The 24,811-nt window shown below is 39.6% G+C and overlaps 1 protein-coding gene across 2 annotated transcripts in view; it reads left to right on the top strand.

Annotated features, from left to right (window-relative positions):
* Positions 1–24,811, top strand: part of DSTN (destrin, actin depolymerizing factor) — a 36,872-nt gene that overhangs the window by 9,315 nt on the left and 2,746 nt on the right. Inside the window, exons 2-4 of one of the 2 annotated variants that reach the window (XM_031934700.1) lie at positions 10,212–10,343; positions 19,598–19,905; positions 23,199–23,275. In XM_031934700.1, the coding sequence (XP_031790560.1) occupies positions 19,646–19,905; positions 23,199–23,275 (337 nt within the window). In that variant the 5' untranslated portion in view covers positions 10,212–10,343; positions 19,598–19,645. The remainder of the gene's footprint in view (positions 1–10,211; positions 10,344–19,597; positions 19,906–23,198; positions 23,276–24,811) is intronic. The other variant, XM_023217812.2, reaches the window with a different exon arrangement.

The raw sequence follows: 24,811 nt of genomic DNA, 5'->3' as shown, positions 1-24,811 counted from the left end.
GAACCTGGCACTGTTGTTGTAGGCTCTAGAGATTCAATAATATACAAGAAAAAGTCCCTGTGCCTATGAAGTATACATTCATTTTGTTTTTTTTGAGACTGAGTCTCACCCTGTTGCCCAGGCTGGAGTGCAATAGCGTAATCTTGACTCACTGCAACCTCCACCTCCCAGGTTCAAGCGATTCTCCTGCCTAAGTCTCCTGAGTAACTGGGATTACAGGAGCACGCCACCACGCCTGGCTAATTTTTTGTATCTTTAGTAGATATGGGGTTTCAACCATGTTGGAGAGGCTGGTCTTGAACTCCTGACCTCGTGATCTGCCTGCCTTGGCCTCCCAAAGTGCTGGCATTACAGGCGTGAACCACTGCGCCCGGCCCTGAAGTATACATTCTAATGGGAGAGACAGTTAAGAAATAAGTAAACAAATAAGATAATTACAGATTTTGTACATACTATGATGGAAATAAGGGAATGAAACAGTGACTATCTGGAAACCGCCAATATAAATTTTTCTCACACACTTGAGTTCATCTATAGAGGATAAAACTGTATTTCCCATTTCCCAGTGTGACATGAGTGCCAGAATAATTCAGTGGGGGGAAAATAGTGTTTTCAGTAAGTGGTGCTGGGACAATTGGATAGCCGCATGCAAAAGAACAAATTTGGATCCCTGCTTCATACTGGATGTTGTATTTAACTTAAAATGGATCATAAATCTAAATGTGAGCACGAAAACTGTGAACTCCTAGAAGAACACATAGGTATAAATCTCTGTGAACTTGTGTTAGGCAATTTTTGTTGGTAGTTTTCTGTCGTTTCTAGGCAATGACACCAAAAGCACAAGTGACAAAAATAGATAAATTGGACTTCATTGTATACAAAAATGTTCATCAAAGACCACCATCAAGGAAATGAAAACACAACCCACAGAATAGGAAAAAATGTTTGCAAATCATATACCTGACAAGGAGCTTGTGTGTAGAATATATTAAAGGACTTACAACACACAAAAAAAAAAAACCCACTCGTTTGGGCAAAGGATTTGAATAGATGTTTCTCTAAAAATGTACAAATGACTGATAAGCCAATGGAAAAAAATGCAGGATATCATTAGCCATTAGGGAAATGCAGATCAAAACCGCAATGATACACTCCTTCGTACCTGCTAAGCCAGCTATAAGGAAAAGATTATTGTAGCAAATGTTGGCCAGGCTATGAAGTTGGAGCACCCATACATTGCTGGTGGGAATATAAAATGGTGCAGTAATTTTGGAAAATAGTTTGGCAGTGCCTGGAAAAGTCCAACTTGGGAGCTACCGTATGACTCAGCAGTTTCACTCCTACCTACATATCCAAGCAAAATGAAAATGTATGTCCACACAAAAGCTTGTACACAAATGTGCATAGCAGTATTATTCATAGTTGCAAAAAGTGAAAATAACCCAGTGTTCATCAGTTGATGGATAGATGGATAAATGTAGTATATTCATACGAGGGAAGGGAATATTATTTGGCAATAAAAAGAAATGAAATACTGATACATGCTACCAATGTGGATGAACATTGAAAATATGCTAAGTGAAAGAAGCCAATCCCAAAAGATGACATATTGTGTGATTCCATCTAATAAAATGTCCAGAATACGCAGATCCATAGAGACAGAACGTACATTAGTGGTTAGCAAGGGCTAGGGTGGGTGGGAGTGGGAATGAGGAATGACTGCTAATGGGTTTGGAGTTTGTTTTTTTGTTTTTGTTTTTTGGAGACAGGGTCTCACTCTGTCACCCAGGTTGGAGTGCAGTGGCATGAGCATACCTCACTGCAGCCTCTACCACCCTGGCTCAAAAGATCGTCCCACCTCAGCCTCCTGAATAGCTGGAACTACAGGCCGGTACCACCATCCCTGGCAATTTTAAAAAGGTTTTTTGTCAAGATGAGGTCTCACTATTTTGCCGAGGCTGGTCTTGAACTCCTGGACTCAAGTGCTCCTCCTGCCTCAACCTCCCAAAGTGCTGAGATTACAGGCATGAGCCATTATACCTAGTCCAGGGTTTCTTTTTGTGCTGTTCAAAATGGTCTAAGATTAGGAAGTGGTGATGAATGCACAACTTTTGTGACTATACTGAAAATCCACTGAATTTACTACCCTTTAAATGGGTGAATTTCATGGTATATAAAATATATCTGTAAAAACTACTTAAATTGTTTAATATCATGCATGTACGTCACCCTCATGTTAAATTTATTTTTATAAGAAATACTCTCATCTTGTGCATAAATCTTGCATTTCTTCAAAAGAGAGTCCTAGGTATAAAATCACCGAATCAAAAAGGTGTGGTATTTCTAATATAAAAAATATGCTTACCTGCAGGGCGCAGTGGCTCACGCCTGTAATCCCAGCACTTTGGGAGGCCGAGGCAGGTGGCTCACCTGAGGTCGGGAGTTCGAGACCAGGCTGACCAACACGGAGAAACCCTGTCTCTACTAAAAATACGAAAAATTAGCCGGGTGTGTTGGCGCATGCCTGTAATCTCAGCTACTCGGGAGGCTGAGGCAGGAGAATCGCTTGAACCCAGGAGGTGGAAGTTGTGGTGAGCCAAGATCGTGCCATTGCACTCCAGCCTGGGCAACAAGAACGAAACTCCGTCTCAAAAAAAAAAAAAAAAAAAAGCTTACCAGAGAAATAAAAGAATATAAAACTAGAAAGAAGATAAAAATCAGTTATAGTCCTACTTTTAGAGATAAAATTGTGGAACTTCTTTTTCTTCTGTACTGTTTTCCATAATTGAGATTATACTGTACATATAACTTTATATCCAGCTTCTTCATTCACTGAAAGTAAGTCATAAGTATTTCCCACATGCTATTAAAAACTTTTCATAAACATGATTTTAACAGCTGCATCAGAAACTATCCTGTGGATATACTATCATTTACTTTGTAGTTCTCCTGTTTTTATTTATTTGGGTTTTTAGAAGTAGATTATTTTCCTAGAATAAATTCCTACAAGTGAGGTTACTGGGTTAAAGGGTCAATGGGTATGGATTATTGTAAGGCTCTATGATATAAATGGCCAAATTGCTTTCTAAAAGGTATTAGTGAATAATAAATAGCGTTGCCTGTGGTGGAAAACAAATCTGGAAAAGTAGGTTGGTTTAGACAATAAAGGGCTTTTTATGCTCTGTTAATAAATACAGACTTTATCTTGTAATTGCCTGGGAATTGTTAAAGACTTAATCTTGGGAGTTATAGGAGATTTTGAGAGTAAATGAGAAGGAATAGATTTGAAATACACATTTAAGGAGGAATTGGCAGGGCTTAGAAAACTAGGTGTGACTGGGAAACAGTTGACCAGCAGTATCTTTCATATTCATTGATGTGCTGGTTAACCATCCAGAGAGAACTAAGACAACTTGTTAAACCAAGGAGAAATTTTTCACATTTAGCTTATTGTTTGCTTAATATGCTGTTTCTCAAAGAGTAGAATACTAAAAATATTCTTCACCTTGAAATAAAAATTAGATGTATAATTTAGTATAATTTACATAAAGTGAAATTCTCCCTTTTTAGTGTAAGTTCTGGAAGTTTTGACATATATGTATACACATATATACACACATATATACACACACACACATATATATAGTTGTGTAACTACAGCCACAGTCAAAATATAGAATAATCCCTTCACACAAAAAATTCCTCATTAATCTCTCCTCCTGTCCCCAGCAACCGCTTATCTGTTTTTTGTCTCTATAGTTTTACCTTTGCCACGTAAGTGGAACGGTACATTGATACACTTTGAGTCTAGCTTCTTTTCACTTATCATAAGGCATTTGTGCCTCAGCAATTCTATTTTATTGCTGAATTTTATTCCATTCCCCAATGGAGAGATATATTTTATTTTATTGTTTATTTGTGTATTTATTTTTCTGGGTTAAGGAGCAGAAAGTTTAATAGACAAAAAAGAAGAGAGAGAAAGCTCCCTCATCCTGAGAAAACAGGTCGCCCAAGAGAGGGTCTCCCTGGAGAGGTATATTTTAATTTTTTCTTGTCTCAGTGGAGGATGAGGCAGAATATTAGAAGGATTTTTTTCCTCTTTCTAATGCTCATAAATCCTTGAAACAGTCATTTTCTCTGCCTTAGATAAAACCAATAGATACAACTTACTATTGCACAATTGATAAGACTACAGTATAGTATAAACAACTTTTATATGCACTGGGAAACCAAAAAATTTTGTGACTTGCTTTATTGCTATGGTCTGGAATTGAACTTGCAGTGTCTCCAAGGTATGCCTGTATATACTAGGAAAAGGGACATATTTTAGGACAAAACCTATGGCTTGCCTCGTAGGCCCCAGTTTCTTCATTGCAGATTTTGATTTATGGCTGCAGGTGATGGTTGTGCCTAGGAGAATTGTAGGAGGTAGTGTAATTGAATTTTACAGTGTTAAGAGAGCTGTTACCCTCCTCTTTGCTGTTGGTATGTCTTTGCTATTTAACCACTTAATAGTCATGTGGAGAAAGAAGACATACACGTTAAATTGTTAGGTTTGTTTTTAATTCGTAGTTTTGATTATCAGAGAACAAATGGAAATTACTGTTTCAAATCAGTTTTAAGCTGTCTGGTTTCTTTATCCATAACATTCTGTTACCCAAAGATTTCAATAAAAATTGGCCACATTGGTAACTAGAAAGAGTAGAAGAAGCTGTAATCAGATTTTCTGGTGAATAATGTAAGAGTCTTTGATTAGTGCATGGAAGGCCTTATGTGTGTTGTTTTAATCAATCCTCTTGAGTTAGCAGTACAATAATTCACATTTTACTGATGATGAAGCTGAGGATTAAAGAAGTTAGCTGACTTGTCCAAGTTACAAGATTTTAGTAAGTCTGATTCAACCCTGTGTTACACTTTCTTCTCTAGTTAAAAAGGTCTTCTAAGGTTAAATGTTACAAATTCTGTTTTTGAGAAGAACACAGCCAGTTTAAAAATATATATATTCAGTATTTGACTTGCTCAATTTTCCCTGTTAATTGTAAAATCAGAAATAGCCCTGTGTGTAGTATTGTTACATAAAATGAAGTTACCTTTATTGCTGTTATGTAAACCTTGTATTTTAAATCCATTATTTCACTTCTTCCCCAATAACTAGGCTTTTGTTTCTCAAGGAATAAAAAAAACAAAAACAAAAACTCTTGTTATGCCATCTGTAAGAATTAAGGTCTTTGCTTAAAGTCAAGCCTTTTTTTTTTTTTTTTTTTTTTTGAGACAAGGTCTTTCTCTGTTGCTCATGCTGGAGTGCAGAGGTGTGATCTTGGCTCACTGCATTCTCCACCTCCTGGGCCCAAGTGATCCTCCCTCATCATCCTGAGTAGCTGGGACTATAGGCGTGTGCTGCCACACCTGGCTAAGTCAAGCCCTCTTGTATGAAACTTTATGACGATCCTTCATTTTGGTTGTTTTGACTCTTTCCAAATTAACACTCAGAATAGGTACTTTTAAAAAAAGGAGTTTATCTGAATTTCTCCCAAGATTTCTTCCTTGCCCTCAGAAATAGTTAACCATAATTAATTGTAGTAAACTAGAATTGAAGTCTTTACCCTTGGAGGCATTATTCCTTTTTTTTTTTCTTTTTTTTCTCTTTGAGTGATTTTGATATTAGAGGCATTAGTCTGTCATTGTGTACATGATAACTGAGTTTCCTGATGACAGCAGTCATCATTAAAGCTAAATAATATATTGTTTTCTGAGGCAGGAAACTATGAAATATGGTCAATAAATTTGTTTACTCCAGACATACTACTTTGGTATTAAGAGAGTTAATTTTATGTTACTTTATCTCAAACTATTTAAAATAAAATTTAAAATTTCTTCAGCTTTATTAGTCACACATCACGTGTTCAGCAGCCACACTGTGTAGTGATTACTGTACTAGACAGTGCAGAAAAGGAACGTTTTCACCATATGTAAAATGCTGATTTACTGAGCACAAGACCAGTATATAATGTACCGTTCCCTACTTGCTTTTTTTCTCTTGCACAGTGTGTGACCATACCCTCCTTCTTTCCCCTCCAGCCATGTTTCCCCTTTAAATATTGAAGACCTCAAAATCATCTTCGGAGAAAGGCATAGGCCACAGACTCTTTCTGTGCTTCTGGGTTCTTTTCTTCTAGGCATGTCCTAAACCTTGGCAAAATAAATTTCTAACTTGATTGAGACCTGTCTCTGATACTTTTGGTTTACAGAATTCCCCTGTGTCCTGGAATGCTCCCTTGAGTTATCCCACCTTTCCAGACTTAACCAATGTACACTTTACATTTATTGATTGATGTCTGCTTGTAACTTCTGCCCCCCCTAAAATGTGTAAAATCAGTCTGTCACACAGCCACCTTGGGCACATGTTCTCAGGACCGCCTAAGGCTATGTCATCAGCATGTCCTTAACGTTGGCAAAATAAACTCTAAATTGAGGGGAATGAAAAGGAACATTTGGCCGGGCGCGGGTGACTCACACCTGTAATCCCAGCACTTTGGGAGGCCAAGCTGGGCAGATCACAAGGTCAGGAGATTGAGACCATCCTGGCTAACATGGTGAAACCCCGTCTCTACTAAAAATACAAAAAAAATTAGCCAGACATGGTGGCGGGCACGTGTAGTCCCAGCTACTCGGGAGGCTGAGGCAGGAGAATGGCGTGAACCCAGTAGGCAGAGCTTGCAGTGAGCCGAGATCGCGCCACTAAACTCCAACCTGGGTGACAGAGCGAGACTCTGTCTCAAAAAAAAAAAAAGGAACATTTGTATCATCACAGAAAGTTCTGTTTGACAGCAGGGCTCTCTAGAACAGTGGGACGAAGGATTTTAATAAGTCATGACTTCAAGGTGGTGGTGGTGGTGGTGAGGAGGAGAGTGTCTTAGCACTCATTTACATATGGTCACCTATATCCTCTTTTTCAGTATGTTGACTAGTCCAGAACTACTGTTTACCCTCTCCAGAAAATAAACTCCAGAATTGCAGAGGTAAGGGGCTGGCAGCAGGATGGTGTTCAGGAGGGAGTCTAGGGATCTCAGTGCTTCTCAAACCAGTTTCACTCATTCTTCCTTATTTGAACTTCCATATTTTTTCTCTTTGTCCTGGTGGATTTATGTTCTTTTTAATCCCATTTTTATACTTTAAGTGGAGTTTTGGTAGGGAGATGTATATATTCAACCCCCAAACCTCCCTCCCCGCCTTTTTTTTTTTTTTTTTTTTTTTTTTGAGGCGGTCTTGCTCTGTTGTCCAGGCTGGAGTGCAGTGGTGTGATCTCTGCTCACTGCAACCTTCGCCTCCCGGGTTCAAGTGATTCTCCTGCCTCAGCCTCCTGAGTAGCTGGGATTCCAGGCGCGTGCCACCATGCTCAGCTAATTTTTTTATTTTTAGTAGACACAGGGTTTTACCGTGTTAGCCAGGCTGCTTTCCTGACCTCAAGTGATCTGCTCACCTCAGGCTCCCTAAGTTTTGGGATTACAGGCGTGAGCAGCAATGCCCAGCGCAGTTCCGCATCTTAATATAGGACCTGTGAGACCCTGAACACTTCTGTGAAGCAGAAATGTGCTGAAGAACTTGTCACTCTCATTTTATTTGTTGTTTCAGCATTATTGTTCCGAGGCATCAGTTGTAGCAGCCAAAAGCCCAAATATTTTGTCATTAGCCATTTTGTTTCTGTTGGCCCTTGTGCAAGGCATGATATAAATAAAGTAGAATCGTGAACCCAGTTTTTAACTCCCCAAGTCCTTCGAGAAGTTGGTAGAAGTAGGTAGATTGAGAAAGACGCTGATGCCAGTTTGAAAATTTGTATTTGTCTGCAGTATCCTACATTCACATACTTCACACTTTACCTTAGAAAAATAATTTTCTTAATTAATAATTTTCTGAGGTAGTTAAAATAGCTTTCATCCTGTTTTCTCTATTAATAATAAGGATCATGTGAAGTTTAGTTGACATTAATTTTGTAGCCAAGGTCAGGTGTCTTACTTGAGTTTAGTACGGAAAAAGACCACCATTTCTGATTTTTTTTGGTTTAGGAGGGACTGCTGTAAGCCGTCATTGCATTTAGCTTTTGGACTGGTTCAGTTGTTTACAAAACTCAAATTAGAAAAATTTAATGCTCACGTTTCAAAGGTTACTATCCTTGTGCTAGAATTGAGAGAATTGTTTTTTTAAGTTGTGTTCTGTCCTTTGCAACTGTAAAATACCCAGTTTTCTGTATTTTTTGTAACGTTTACTTCCCTCTGTGTGTGAGTAGTAACATTTTTAAAGAAGCTTACACTGAGTGATTCTTAAGTATACAGGCAGGGCCTCAGATGTATTGATTTAATCTCTGAATCATTATTTTACAAAAGCTATGCCAGAGGAGACTCAGACAGATTTGAGAACAAGTTAAAAACTGGTAGTCTAGCGAGATAAAATGCTGTGAACCATACTTTTAACAGCTACTTTTTGACATGGGGGTGGAGCTCTAAGAGCAACTGTTCTCCAGTGGTCACTGGAGAAACTGAAGTTGTGGATAACATATCTTTTTAAGGTAATCACAAAGCTCTTGTTATGATAGCAATCTATTTTTACTCTCAAGATTTTCCTTCCCATTTGTGCAGCAAACTTGCTGCTATGTTCAGAGTATCCTTTAATGGTCTTTACTGTTAAAACTGTGTACTTGAATATCAGTAACTCTTAGAAAATTTTTTAGGTGAAAACAATTTGATTTTGCTTTTTTAAAAATAAAGTTTAGGTGTCTTGACAAATGAGCAATTAAATGTAATAACCTAACATTTTAGAGAAATACTAAGGCTTGGCATGGTGGCTCACACCTGTAATCCCAGCACTTTGGGAAGCTGAGGCAGGAGGATCACTTGAGGCCAGGAGTTCGAGTCCAGCCTGGGCAACATAACGAGACCCTGTTTCTACAAAAAAATTAAAAACTTAGCCAGGTGTGGTGGTGGTTGCCTGTAGTCCCAGCTACTCTGGATGCTGAGGTAAGAGGATCGCTTGAGCCCAGGAGATTGAGGCTGCAGTGAGCCATGATTGTGTGTCTACACTCCAGCTAGGGCAACAGAGCAAGACCCTGTCCCTCAAAAAACAAACAAACAACACAGAAATACTAAAAGAATGGGACTGATAGGAAAAGATCTTTTAGGTAAAAAGATAGTGAATAGTGTAAAGCAGATAATTCTGTATATTGGTGTTACAGCCACTTTTAAGATTCACCATGATGTTGCTTTGTGATAACAAATCATCCAAAATGAATACAGGAACTCTTTTTTTTTTTTTTTTTTGAGATGGAGTCTTGCTCTGCTGCCCAGGCTGGAGTGCAGTGGCCGGATCTCAGCTCACTGCAAGCTCTGCCTCCCGGGTTCACACCATTCTCCTGCCTCAGCCTCCCCAGTAGCTGGGACTACAGGCGCCCGCCACCTCGCCCGGCTAGGTTTTTTTGTATTTTTTAGTAGAGATGGGGTTTCACCGTGTTAGCCAGGATGGTCTCGATCTCCTGACCTTGTGATCCGCCCATCTCGGCCTCCCAAAGTGCTGGGATTACAGGCTTGAGCCACCGCGCCTGGCCAAATACAGGAACTCTTAACTATTATTTTTTTTTTTTGGCAATCCTGTATATTTTATTTTATTTGAAACAGTGTTTCCAGAAAGGGCCCACAGGCTTTGCCAGGAGTCCGTGGCACACCCAAAAAATGCTTTGACTTTGGGCCTACTAGTATCGGTAAAATACAATACTCTTATCACTACTGCTTCATTATAAAAATTATTCCTGTAGGCAAAGAAGCCTATATAGCAATGAGCTACAATTTTATTCTGTTTCATGAAATTTCAAAGCAATCTTAGTGATCATCATCTGAAGCTTAGTGTAAATACAGACTCGTAAGACTCTACCCCAGATATTCTGAGTCAGAGTCTTTAAAATCTGCAGGTGATTCCTATGCACATGAAAGTTAGATAATAACTGATCTAGTCCACTCCCCTAAGTACAGTTAAAGGAACAAATTTAATTCAGAGATAGTGACTTGCCTAAGGTGACCACTAGCTAGTTAGTAGAGGAATGTGGATGGATTGTTACTCTCATGATTTTCGTGCTTTAAGATATCTTCTTCTGGTTTCTGAGATGTTAATGAATTGCAGTTATTTTAATCATTATCTTCTTTCCATCCTACTAATCTTTACCCCAGATTTTCAGTACACCCACTAAAGGCAAAGACGTAACAGAGCTACCAGGTTATTGAGAGGAAATACACAGGCACTAGGAGAATGGAGTTTAGAAGAAGGTCAGAGCCCTGGGCAGTGTTGGGCTGGGCTTTAGGGTTCATATTCCGTGCTCTCTGAGACTGCCTCATGGTTTTAGTTTTACTGTATAAAAATCATTTTCAAGAACCTAGGGACTACAGCCAGGCATGGTGGCTCACGCCTGTAATCCCAGGACTTTGGGAGGCCAAGGCAGGCAGATGACTTGAGCCCAGGAGTCTGAGACCAGTCTGGGCAACATGTCAAAACCCCGTCTTTATAAAAAATACAAAAATTAGCTGGGTGTGGTGGCATGTACCTCTAGTCCCAGCTACTTAGGAGGCTGAGGTGGGAGGATTGCTTGAGCCCAGGAGGTCAGGGCTGCAGTGAGCCATGATCACACCACTGCGCTCCAGCCTGGGTGACACAGAGAGACCTTATCTCAAAAAAAAAAAGAATCTAGGAACCAGTTATTTAATCTTTATTTCTTTTATCTCAGCGCTATTTCAAGGATGTAACATATACTATACCTTGTGGGTTTTTAAATTATTTTTGCAGGCAAAATTTAGTATATAGTGTTACTAGTCGTGAAGCGCCATACTACTCTAATATCAGAGCCACCACAGTGGAGAAATTAAGGAAAGTGAGCATTTGGCATTATTAATTAGCCTGATCACCATACCAACTCCTTCCTTTCCACCTCCCCTCTCCCAGTCCAGTGATTGTCAGCTACAATTGATTGCACCTATGAAGTGTCAGCACCCATCACTTCCTCCTTAGTGCTGCTGCCACTACCCTAGCAAAGGCCTTTGCACCTCTTGCCTTGCTTGCTGAATTAGCCTTTTAGCTGGAGTGCCTACTATAATTCTCTTCCTCTTCTTGTTCTCTTATGCATGGCTTCCTGTATTTTCCCAAAGCACAACTCTGTTCCTCTTACTCTTTTTAAAAATATCCAGTCTCCAAACCCCTGAACCTTCTGTTGGAGGCCTTTTCCATCTCAACCCGATGTGAGTCTCCATTTTCCTTCTCCCTCATCTTCCTCTCATGTTGTATTTGCTGGGTTTTCTTTGTCAGGAGCGGTCTTTTCATCCTTTCAATCCCATTGTTTTAGAATGCTTTTAAGTTAGCATGAAACTCTACCTGATGACCTGTCTTTCTGTTTAAGCTACTTTCTTTAAATTCCCTTCCACTGGAGTTTATCAAGGAATAATGTATATTCTGCCAAGTATTGAAGCTTTATATGTGCTGTCCTTATCTTCTCCATAAGTCAAACTAATGATTCACCTGACTCATCTTTGATTTTTTTTCAGGGTAACACAATAATGAATAAGACAGACATGGTTTATCTTAAGGAACTTACAGTCTTTAAGAACTTATAGCCTTCTTAAGGAGATGATATTAAGTAATTTTAAAGATAGAGCATTGAAGTGGTGGGAGGTGTTGTGTGGTAGAGATCCATGATCTTATGGGAGCATGTGATACTGGTTTTGATGCAGAAGACTTTTCTACATAGTGAGAATTGATCTGACTTCTAAAGAGTATTAGCCAAAGAACTATAGGGAAGTGTTATCTAGGTAGGGTGTATTGTATGAGCAAAGGCCCTGAAGTGGACGGGAGCATGGCAAATACAAATGACTGAAAGAAAGCCAGGGTAGTGAAATTGCAGAGTGTGTGGTCTATAAGATAAGGCTAAAGAGGTAGGTACAGCCAGATGGAGCCCATTAGTGGGCTGGGGATGGTGGCTCATACCTGTAATCTCAGCACTTTGGGAGGCCAAGGCAGGATGATAGTTTGAGGCCAGAAGTTTGAGACCAGCATGGACAACATAGTGAGAACTTGTCTCTACAAAGAAATTTAAAAAATTAGCTAGGCATGGTGGCTCATGCTTATAGTCCCAGTACTCAGGAAGCTGAGGTGGGAGGAGCACTGGAGCCCAGGCATGCGAGGCTGCAGTTTGCTGTGATCATGCCACTGCAGTCCAGCCTGGGTGAGGAAGTGACACCCTATCTCAAAAAAAAAATTGCTATTTTTTACCTTCAGATCAATGGAAAGCCACTGGACTGTTTTAAGTATGGTGATCAGATTCATATTTATGTAGAGGATGAATTGGAGGGTAAAGGTGATGGGCTTTGGTATGGGCAATCTTGTTGTATTAGAACTGCAATGACAAATTAAATTCAAAATCTCAGTGACTTAACACAGTAAAGATTTGTCTCTGTCATACACAGTCCAGAAGGGTTGGGCAGCCTTCTTCCATCGTGAAGTATGCCTACCAAGGTCATCTTGGTGGGAGAAAGCAGAGCTTTAATATCACTTTTATTTAAGTTTTATTTAATTTTTGATGTTTTAAAAATCATTTTATTGTGGTAGGATTCACATCTAAAAAGCTGTATGTATTTAGTATATTTAAAGTTCACTTTTAAAGGACCAGGACTGGAAGTAGTTTACATAACTGGGCCCAGCTTGGCTGTGCAGAACTTAGAACTTGGTCATATAGCCTACTCAGCTTGCCAGGAAGGCTGGGGAATGCAGTCTTTCCTGTTCAGCCAAGAAGAGAAAACAGTATGATGTATACATATCCTAATCTATCCCCTCTGCAGCCAATTGAGAAGTTACAGCAGTCTGGGTAAGAGGCAATGGGAGCTTGGACTGAGGGTGAAATGAGATGAATGTCTCAGAGAAAGATGAAAATCCAAAGAGTAAGGGAATAGAGGAGTTGTTAAGAACATCTCTTAGGCTTGGAGCCTTATGTGACTAGAAGGGTGGTGATAGCTACTGAGAAAGGAAGACTGGTTAGAAATGGACCAGCTTGCTTTTTATTTTAGACATGTTGTGCATCACATGCCTTTGAGACATAACAACTGGAGACGTGAGATAGGAAATTGAATGTAAAGACTAGAAGCTCAGAAGAGCAGAAGTCTGAACAACATGTAAGTTTTGGCTTAGATGATTGAAAGCTTGAGCTTGGGTAAAGTCTCTGAGGAAGAATGCAGAGTTCATCCTTTCCTTCCATGCTGCTGTCAACCTCTGCTTTCTGCCGCATTGTCCTACCACCTCCACCCCTTGACCTCAGCTGATCTTTTGGAGGTCCCCAGAGCCCTTTTTCTTGTCCTTAGGTGGTTCCCTTTGGAACTCCCCGTTATAGCTATTCTGAATTGTTAGTAGTAGTAGATTGGAGGAGTGCCCTCAAACCCATCCTACTACTCCTGCCTTATACTTCACAGAGAAAATAGAATCTTTCAGACACAATTTTTGGCAGTATATCTTCCTTCCACCTCAAAACTGTCATTTTCCCTTCCCTATTTCAGAGAAAAAAATGTGTATCTTTTTCTTAGACTGACTCTCCCATCTGTGCTGTGGATCTTAACCATTTCTTTAGATCTCTGACATTGTTAATTGTATGAATGATTAAGATTATCTCCTCTGGAATTGCTTGAACCCAGGAGGCGGAGGTTGCAGTGAGCTGAGATTGTACCATTGCACTCCAGCCTGGGTGACAGGAGCGAACCTCCATCTCAAAAAAAAAAAGTATCTCCTCTGGAACCAAATTGCCAGAGTTCCATTCCCAGTTCTGCTATTGTTTCCTCTGTAACCCTGGGCAAGTTATTTAATTTTGCTATGCCTCAGTAGAAAAAATTGCATCTTTAAGATGCAGGCCAGGCGTGGTGGCTCACGCCTGTAATCCCAGCACTTTGGGAGGCTGAGGTGGGCAGATCACGAGGTCAGGAGATTGAGACACCATCCTGGCTAACATGGTGAAACCCTGTCTCTACTAAAGATACAAAAATTAGCCGGGCATGGTGGCGGGCACCTGTAGTCCCAGCTGATTGGGAGGCTGAGGCAGGAGAATGGCATGAACCTGGGAGGCGGAGCTTGCAGTGAGCCGAGATCGCGCCACTGCACTCCAGCCTGGGCGACAGAGGGAGACTCCATCTCAAAAAAAAATTTAAAAAAGATGCAAATAGTGATAGTGGCTGTCTCATAGAATTGTTTTGATTTATAAGTATCTGGCAGTAGTAAGTACTCAGTGTTTTGTTTTGTTTTGTTTTAACATCAAGTTCTTAAACATCTAGAACAGTTACATCGCCCCAATCATAAGACAACTTTCGTCAAGTAGCATTCAGTCTTCCCTTTTTTCTTCATTGTTAACCATCTTACGTTTTCTGTCTTTACCTCTTCAATTCCTGATGGGTCCCCAGTCCATTATGGTTGACTTCTGTCCCATTTCTCCCATCTATTGAAATGTTCAGAGACCCAATTGCTAAGCCCAGTAGTGTGTTTTCATTGTCTCAAATACTGCAGAATTGGATGTTGATGACTTTCCTCCTCAAAATATTCTCCCTTGCTTCTAAGATACTGCTTTCTTCCTCCTTACTTTTTCTTCTTAGTTTTCTGATTACCTCTTTTTAGTGTCCTTGATGGTTTGGGGGTTTTTTTTGTTTTTTGTTTTTTACTTTTTAATTTTTACATACTCACATACTCAATGGTGAGAAACTAGATTTGCTGCTTAATGTTTGTGACCCCCTGGTGTGGGCTAGTCCAAAATATGTATTAGGTGAAGCCTTCCAACGAGATCCATGCTCGTATTTCCACTGCTGTCTGGTCATCTCCACCTAGATGTCTTGCACAGTCTTCAGAGTTGATGTGTCATACTGTGCCATATTTCCTTTTCTGTTCACATATCGCAGACTAGTCACTAATCGAGAGAATCCCGGGGCTCGTCTGATACCACTCTTCTGTGTCTCATTCAGCTGTATTGATTTGACTTTGACATGTCCTTGAGTTTTTCTGTTTTTAACCTCACTGCCGTAGTTCAGAGCTTTCTTCTCTGAATATTTGTAATTGTCTCAAAATTGGTTATCTGCTTCCAGTTTCTGTGCCAGTTTCTCCTTCACAGTATTCAGTGTGATTCAGTATTTCAATGTTAATTTCCTCAAGCACAAGTGTCTAATGGTATAGGAAACCTCCACAGACATCATTTCTAATAGAAAAAAAGACAAAATTCTTCCTTACTGAGGCTTTTAAGGAGCTTGTAAGTTACAGCCAGGTTTGGCTGAGATTTATCTGTTTTATAATTGCAAAATACACATTCACTTTGTTTTCGATTACTAGTAATCATTGATTTAATTTACAAATCAGAATTTAGAATGTTTGAGATGCTTGGATATTGACAGATGTATTCAAATATTGGTCGATTGAATATAAGGCTTTAAATGTTGCCTTCATGCTTTTAGAAATTGCTTGTTGGGTCAAATGTGATTTCAACATTATGGACTAGGGAGTTAGAGGGATTGGGGTCTGTTTCTAGTTCTTCAATTTTTGTTTCTTTGAACATTTTATTCATCTGTTGCAAAATGAAGATTCTTAACTTGCTTAACATAAGATACGTTGTAAAGATCAGAAATATACTACTCTTAAAGCAGTAAAAGGTTTAAGAAAAGTGCTTTTTTAAAGTAGGAATGTGCTAACATTGTGTAGTTACGAATTTTCTAGTCTTAATTTTCTGTTTCTGTTATTAGAGTGAATGTTCATTTATGAACAGAAAATGTGGAGTAGATGGCATTGGAGTGTATTATTTAGAGATCTTTAATGAATGAGATGATGAAATGACCCAGTTACCTTAATATTAAGTAAGTGCTAGGATCTTAGTGTGTCTTTCTCCCAGAATTCTTGCACGGGTTTTAAAGTAACAACTTTATTTTTTATTTGTTTGTATAAATTTGTGAAGGTACAAGTGTAATTTTGCTACATGCGTGGATGGTGTAGTAGTGAAGCTGGATCTTTTAGGGTATCCATCGCCCAAATAACATACATTCTACGCATTAATTAATTTCTCATCCTCCCCCGGCTCTCCATTGTCTATTATTTCACACTCTGTCCATGTGTACACATTATTTATTTCCTATTTATAAGTGAAAATACGTGGTATTTGTAACAACTTTATTGAGGTATAATTCACATACCACAAAGTACAGTTCAATTCAGTGGTTTTTCAGTAGATTCACAAAGTACAGTTCAATTCAGTGGTTTTTCAGTATATTCATGGTTGTGTATGCATCACTCCTGTCAACTTCCAGAACATTTTCATTACTTCAAAAGGAAATCCCATATTCATTAGCAGTTGCTCCCCATTCCCTTTTTTTCTCAACCCCTGGAAACCACTAGTCTACCTTCTGTCTATTGATTTTACCCAGTTTGAACATTGCATATAAATAGAATCATGCAATAGGTGCCCTTTTCTGTCTGGCTTCTTTCACATAGCACAGTGTTTGTCAAGGTTCATCCTTGTTGTAGCATGTATCGGTACCTCATTGTTTTAATGGCCAAGAAATACTCCATTGTGTGGATATACTACATCTTTTTTTTTTTTTTTTTTTTGAGGCAGAGTCTTGCTCTGTCACCCGGGCTGGAGTACAGTGGCCGGATCTCAGCTCACTGCAAGCTCCGCCTCTCGGGTATACGCCATTCTCCTGCCTCAGCCTCCGGAGTAGCTGGGACTACAGGCGCCCGCCACCTCGCCCGGCTAGTTTTTTGTATTTTTAGTAGAGACAGGGTTTCACCGTGTTAGCCAGGATGGTCTCGATCTCCTGACCTCGTGATCCGCCCGTCTCGGCCTCCCAAAGTGCTGGGATTACAGGCTTGAGCCACCGTGCCCGGCCCAGATATACTACATCTTAAAAATCTATTAATCACTAAGTGGACTTGAGGGTTGTTTTCACTTTTGGTCTATTTTGAATAATACTGCTGTGAACATTTGTGTACAGGTGTTGGTGTGGACACATTTTCATTTCTTTTGTGTATATATACCTAAGAGTGAAATTCCTAGGTCAGGTGTTAACTTTATGTTTAACTTTTTGAGGAACTGCCAAACTGCATGCCAAAGCGGCTGTACCATTTTACAGTTCTACAGTAGCATATCAGGGTTTCAAGTTCTCCATGACCCCACAAACATTTGTTATTGTCCATCTTTTTTATTTTAGCCCTCCTAGTGGGGGACTCATTATGGTTTTGAAGTGAAGAGGTATCTCATTATGGTTTTGATTTGCTTTTCTCTAATCACTATTGATGTTGAGCATTTTTTCCATATCCTTGTTAACCATTTATATATCTTCTTTGGAGAACTATTTAAATCCTTTAACTGTTTTTCAATTGAAGTATTTGCCTTTTTTTATTATTGAGTTGTAAGGGTTCTTTATTCTGACAAGTTCCTTGTAGGCTTTTCTGATGTTTTCTCTCATTCTGTTGATTATCTTTATCTTATGTGCATTTTTATTTCTTAAATGATTTGACATTAATTTGGGTATCATTAATATTTTTCCATTGTTTAGTATTTAAATGCTATTGCTTATGATTCATTTTTCCCTTTTTATTAAAAAAAATTTAGAGGTGCGGTCTCCCTATGTTGCCTACACTGGTCTCAAACCCCTGAACTCAAGTGATCTTCTTGCCCTCTCCCTCTAAAGTGCTGAGACTACAGTCATAGCCACTACACCCAGTCTAAAGATACCATTCTTGACTCAAAGCATGGTTTTACATAAATTGACCATATGACCCAGCAATTCCACTCCTAGTTTTCTACCCAAGAGAATTAAAAACATGTCCACACAAAACCTTGTACATGAGTGTTTGTAGCAGTCTTAATAGCCAAAAAGTAGAAACAACCCAAATGTCTGTCAACTGATGAATAGACAAGGAAAATGTGGGATATCCAAACAATGGAATATTATTCAACAGTAAAAAGAAATAAAGTAACCAGGCGCTTTGTCGTGCACCTGCAATCCCGGCTATCTGGGAGGCCAAGGCAGGAGGACTGCCCAATTTTAGGAGTTCAAGGCTGCAGTGCGCTATGATCATGCCTGTCAGTAGCCACTAGGCTCCAGCCTGGGCAACATAACGAGATCCCATCTCTCATGCACCCCTTCCTGCATCAAGGCTGAACATTCCGGATACTTCACAGCTCCGACCTGCTTAGCCAGGGAGGGGCCTTGCTGAGGAGTCATTGGCACTCGGCTCTGCTCCTTCAGCTTCTTCACTGTCTCACAGTCACTCCACAGGTCCCTTTTGGTGCCTACCAGCATAGCAGATACATTGAGGCAATGATGGGAGACCTCTGGGTACCACTTATGCCTCACATTGGCATAAGAGGATGGGTTGCCAGTGGAAAAACAAATGACAAAGGTATTGGTCTGGGGACAGGAGGACATTCGCAGTTGGTCATATTCCTCCTCTTGGCCAGTGGTGTCCCACAGGTTCAGGCTGATGATTGGGCATCCACAGATGTCTGGGTGCAATAGTTGTCAAAGACATTGGGGATATACTCCTTAGGAAAGGCGTTTGTTGTATAACTGATGGGGAGGCAGGCTTTGCCTACAGTCACATCTACAATCACACATTTGATTGTCTGCATTCTTCCCTTAGTCTGATCATCCTCCAGTGCTGTTCAACCATGACTGGCACAGCCTCCTGGGCATCTCTTGTTGGGCTTTATAATTCTTGCTTTAGAAAAGCTAACATGCAAAACAAAGTAGTTAATGAAGCATTAAAAATTATGGATATAGTTAAGTTAATGTAAATAGCACTTCCTCAAGATGAAAAAATTAAAAACTGGTTTAAGGTCTTGTGCTATCAAAATCTTGTTTAACTATGCTTTGTCCCAGAATAGCAAGTATAACATAGTGAAAGATTATTTTTCTGGTCAGTATAATCCCAAATTAAGATACCCTCTTTATTATAGCAGTAGACATTTTCTTATTTATTCTAATCTTAGTTTAAAATTTGGAATTTTTAAGTGAAATTTTAATGGCAGGTGACTAATACTGAATATTGATCACATAATTTGAAATGTGAGTAGAGCAAAGACCTCTTAATCTTTTTTTTTAAGTTAGAGAAAGAGATGCTGTAGGGATGAAAATTTCCCAGTCTAGCAGCTATGACCAGCTACTGTGTATTACGAAAGGAATTTTAGAGGTGTCATCAGCATACAGACTGGGAAGACGATCTGCCTGTGGTCAAGGCTCTAAGCAACCTGTATAAGAAGAAAATAACCCAGCACCTTAGGAAACACTTCTTTTAAGATTCTAGGGTAGGACAGGCTGCTGTAGTTGAATGTTTCTTTACTCCTGTGCAGTAGTGGATGAATGGCATATATTTGTGATCTTTTAAAAAGTTTGATGTCTAAAATTAGTAGTGATTACAGCTCAAATTTCTAGTTTTTTAATTAGATGATATACCTGTAAAATGTTAAATATATGCCAATCTATAAGCAGAATTTAGTATTTTATGTTTGGCACAATAAAAATTTTAAGTCTTTTTCTCATGTATTTTCTCGTCACAGGCCTCAGGAGTGCAAGTAGCTGATGAAGTATGTCGCATTTTTTATGACATGAAAGTTCGTAAATGTTCCACACCAGAAGAAATCAAGAAAAGAAAGAAGGCTGTCATTTTTTGTCTCAGTGCAGACAAAAAGTGCATCATTGTAGAAGAAGGCAAAGAGATCTTGGTTGGAGATGTTGGTGTAACCATAACTGATCCTTTCAAGCATTTTGTGGGAATGCTTCCTGAAAAAGATTGTCGCTATGCTTTGTATGATGCAAGCTTTGAAACAAAAGAATCCAGAAAAGAAGAGTTGATGTTTTTTTTGTGGTAAGCATGTTGGAAATATTGAGCCTCTGTAAAACTTATTTTGTTAGCAAACTTGGAAAACCAGTTCCAGCACCAAAGTAATTTTTATTCAAACTATTTGCAGTTGTTATTTAATTTTTATTTATAGGTTTCATAATGTTACCAGGGCTGATGTTTATGGGACCAAAACTAAATTTTGACTATTTTCTGTCTACTTGCTATATGACTGTCAGTAATTGATGGTGGTGGTGTGTGTGTGTGTATGTTTTATGGGGAAAGGACAGGAGGCATCCTCTAAATGTACTGCTTTTATAAGCTAAAATTTCCTACTTCTTTTAACTTTCTTATTATAAGCCAAACCCCTACTTTTCCAACGAGCTGTGCCAGGAACCAGCCTTCTACTCTTTTAAATATGTACCCTTTACTTGTGCCTCTGTGGTCCGCTACTTTTGAAGAAGTTGGTACCATTCCCTCCCTGCTATAATTCGCTCTACATTTGTACTATTTCATAGTGCAGTCACTAGCCACATGTGGCTATTTAAATTATTTAAAGTTAAAAATTCAGTTTGTTAGCTGAATGAATTACCACATTTCAAATGCTCAGTAGCCACATCTGACTAGTGGCCACCTTATTGAGTAGCACAGATACAGAACATTTCCGTCACTGCAGAAAACTGTTGGTCAGTGTTACTCTAGATAGTGAAACAGTGCTATAAAGTTATTTTTATGGCCTTTTTCTTGAAATGGTCTTTTCAGGTAACTCAGTATTTGAGATGAAGCTTTAGAAAAAGTTACACCTGGATCTCTCATTTATTGAATATTATACTACATTCCTTGATACGGCCAGGAATACAATTCTTTAGTTTCCAAGGGGAGGGAGAAATGGTAACACCACCTGAGTTTTCTTTTTTTTAGAGGAGCAAGGATTCTCTTGATACTTTGGCCTGAGTCAGGGCAAGGCAGGGAGGGACTTAGCTTTTAGCTGTGTGCCATCAACAGTTTGGAGTGTAAGGGATATGGGAGTAGGAGATGCAGAGGATTGAGGTTTAAAAAGGAAGATACTCGAGGTCACACCTCACTTCTATTTCAGTAAGCTTTTACTGCACTTGATTAAACTAAATTGCTGTGAGGAATGCAAAAATGAGGTCAGGGTACACATATTCAGGCAGCTTAGAGTCCATTGAAGCGGGTACGTAAGACTGAAAATTAACAAGGATTTGAATGAAGGTGTATTTATTGAACTTTATTTCTACTACATGCCAGCTACTGTATTAGGGCCTGGGAAAACAGCTGTGAAGTTGTTAAGTCCCTGCTCTTCTGGCATTCACAGCTGAGTGGCAGATAGGCCAGCTAATGGTTTAGGCTTTTAAATTGGTCACTATTTCCTTAATTTACAGGTATTTTTTCTGCTTTTTATGTATTTTGTAATTATGAAAATTATACATTCTTATTTTTAAAAATTTGGAAAATAATACAAGAAAAGGAAATTTAGTGTTAGTGCAATGGTTTATTTTGCACTATTACACTATTACTTAAGAAAAGGTAGAACCTTATTAAAGCCATTTTCTATAACAAACTCCACCCAAGGAGCAGCTCTTCAAGTAGTTTAACAATTTGGTTAGAATAAAATCAGAACGGCTAATGCTTTTTTATGTTTCTGACCTATTTTCAAAAGAAAAGTACCCACTTTGCCGGGTGCAGTGGCTCATGCCTGTAATCCCAGCACTTTGGGAGGCAGAGGCGGGTGGATAACGAGGTCAAGAGATCGAGACCATCCTGGCCAACCAACGTGGTGAAACCCCATCTCTACTAAAAATACAAAATTAGCTGGGTGTAGTGGCACACGCCTGTAGTCCCAGCTACTCGGGAGGCTGAGGCAGGAGAATCGCTTGAACCTGGGAGGCAGAGGTTGCAGTGAGCCGAGATCGTGCCACTCACTCCAGCCCGGGCGAAAGAGTGAGACTCCATCTCAAAAAAAAAAAAAAAAGAAAAGAAAAGTACCCACTCTGTAGCTCAAATATCTGCCAGTCCTGAGGTTGTGATGACTTTGCCTCCTTCACTGGACCTTAGGATTGGGAGGAATAAGCCTCTGAGAGACAGACTGCCCATTTCCTTTTTCCCAAGAATAGAATCTCTGCTCACTGGGGTCAGGGGTACACTAGGTGAGGTCCACATGCCAGTGCTCATGACTGTTGAATGTCCTCGAAGTGTGGCAGCTAAATGGAATTATTAAATGCTCAGAAGTATAAGTGTGGCCTTACTGTACTGCATCTTCTCTGTGATATTTTAGCATTGTGGCATGGAGGTGGGCCTATGGGTTGGCGTACAGAGGAAAGAAGGACTCACGTGCAATCAGTCTGAGTGGGACAGGGGTTTCTGTCCATTACTAATCATTCTTCAGTGTTGCTGCTGAAGGTGTTGTGATGCATATGCTGTTCTTCCAACACACTTCCATTCAAGAGGGAGAACGTGCTCAAATTTTATAAATACAAGATAGTAATAATATTGACAAGACATAATTATTGGTGAGTTGCCATTTAGAAATCTTTGTGAAAGCTGTATTTAGAATCATGAGATTATACAAGTGGATTTAATATTTTTTTAAGAGAATTATTGAAACGTGGACCCCCAGATCTATAATTAAACATGTATTGTTATGTTAGACTAAAAACAAGTATCTGTGGGATCAAAACCTGCTATTGGAATAGATGAAGGGACTGGGGAAGTCTAAGAAAAGGACTTTTATGTGTAATTTATTCTTTTTTTTTTTCCTTTTTTTGATTTACTCTTTTTTAGAAAACAATCTGAAGCAAAGGTGCCAAAATATTAGCATTTAATTCTGGGTCACACGTACTTACAGATTATTATCTGTACTTTTCTGTATTTTAAAACTTTTTTCCAACAAGAAAAACTGTCAAAAACCTTGTGTAAATATTAGGCTGAATCCAATCCTTTATTAATAATAAATGAACAGAAATATTCTGGAGAAAAAGAATTGAGTTATACAGTGCAGTACTCAGTATTGGTTCTTTCATTATGGCCACTGTGATCTGATTTTTAATTGGTGGTTGCCTTTTGCCACCAGTGGTTCTCTTCTTTTTTCCCACCCTGGTCAACCTGAGTAATTCTACTTATGCCTAACTGTAGCATTTCCTCTCTGAGCTGCCGGGGAGGTAGCACAAATGTGCAGTTAAGAAAAAATATCTCAGGAGAGTCTGAGGATTCTCCCCTTGACACTGAAGCAAATGTTTAACAAGATGCAAGTTGTACTTTCTCTAAACCACTTTTTTCATTTTTGGCATCTTTCTATCTAGGGCACCAGAACTGGCACCTCTGAAAAGTAAAATGATCTATGCAAGCTCCAAGGATGCAATTAAAAAGAAATTTCAAGGTATGTTCTAGATTACCTCTGAATATGTAGAGGTATGGTAAACACCCAGAATGGGGCAGCACCTTTTCTGAGAAGCACCTTATTTTTTTGCAGAACTTCAGGCACAAGGGAGAAGTGTTACTTGTTTTGAGAAAAGCAGAAAGATTGAACGTGGCTTTCCATGTGTCTTCTGCTTTGTGCTGGTTGCTCTGAGTCTTCCCAGCCTGTATTTAATAACTCTACCCTTGACGACGTCTGTATATGTCGTTTATTTAGGCTGGTTTTAAGCTAATTTGAGGTGCTGCCAGTTTTCTCATGTAGGAGGTGGACACTGATTGTTTAACATTGGACATAATAGTAAATTTGCTCTTGCCTTTGAATGTAGTTGTTATAATAAAGTTGCAAAAGGGAGATGTACCTAAATGAGAAAGGATGCTCTTTTCTCCAGCTTTACTGTTGAATGGCATGATTTTAGGTAATTGATTCATCTGTGTCCCAAGGAAAGTGCACCCACTCCTGAGCTGGTCAGTTCTATTTGACTTGCCACTGGGTGATTGGGATCCTGATGAGATGGCCTGGCCAGACTTCAGCCAGGAGAAAATGTTGGTATGATGGAAAGAGCATGCATGGGGCAAGTGCCCAAAGGCCTGCACTGAGGGCAAAGCCTGTCTAACTGCTGTGTGGCCTTGGCCAGAACTGCTTAACCTCCATGGGCCTTGATTCTCTCAGCTGTAGAAGGGGAGACTTGGTCTCATGTGTGAGTTTTAGTTTAAGAGTTTGCCCTGCCACCTTCCTTCCATGGCTATTTCCAAACAGCTGAGTGAGCCAAGGTCACAAGGGCTTGGCCTGATGTTGATTTTGTTGTTTGTTTTACTGTCACTGGTTTTTATATTCTCATGGTAGAACAGGTTTGCCCTAGCCTGTTTTTAGTTATGAAAAAAAATTCTTGCTTCCTTTCCCGAGCCTTGCTGCTGCATAGTTTATTGCCGGGTCAGGTTCTTCGTGCATTTGGTTTGATGTTTGGCACCCCCCAGAAGTGTGTCACTGGATTGCTAACTGATGCTTTTAAATCCTTTAGCTTCAGCACTTTCCCAGCCCAACCAAAAGGTTCAGAGTGGATTCCTTATTATCTTTATTCTGCATTGCCTTTCAGTAAAGGGAATTGCTTTGCACACTTGATTTGGTGATAATAAAAGATAGTGACTGGCTGGGTGTAGTGACTCACACCTGTAATCCCAGCACTTTGGGAGGCTGAGGCAGGTGGATCACCTGAGGTCAGGAGTTCAAGACCAGCCTGACCAACATGGTGAAACCCCGTCTCTACTAAAAATACAAAAAAAAAAAATTAGGCCGGGCGCGGTGGCTCAAGCCTGTAATCCCAGCACTTTGGGAGGCCGAGACGGGCGGATCATGAGGTCAGGAGATCGAGACCATCCTGGCTAACACGGTGAAACTCCGTCTCTACTAAATATACAAAAAACTAGCCGGCCGAGGTGGCGGGCGCCTGTAGTCCTAGCTACTCCGGAGGCTGAAGCAGGAGAATGGTGGAAACCCGGG

Source organism: Piliocolobus tephrosceles, chromosome 20 (genome assembly GCF_002776525.5).
Source record: "Piliocolobus tephrosceles isolate RC106 chromosome 20, ASM277652v3, whole genome shotgun sequence".
NCBI lineage: Eukaryota > Metazoa > Chordata > Mammalia > Primates > Cercopithecidae > Piliocolobus > Piliocolobus tephrosceles.
Note: the sequence above shows the minus strand (reverse complement) of the source record. Positions and strands in the feature narration are given on the sequence as shown.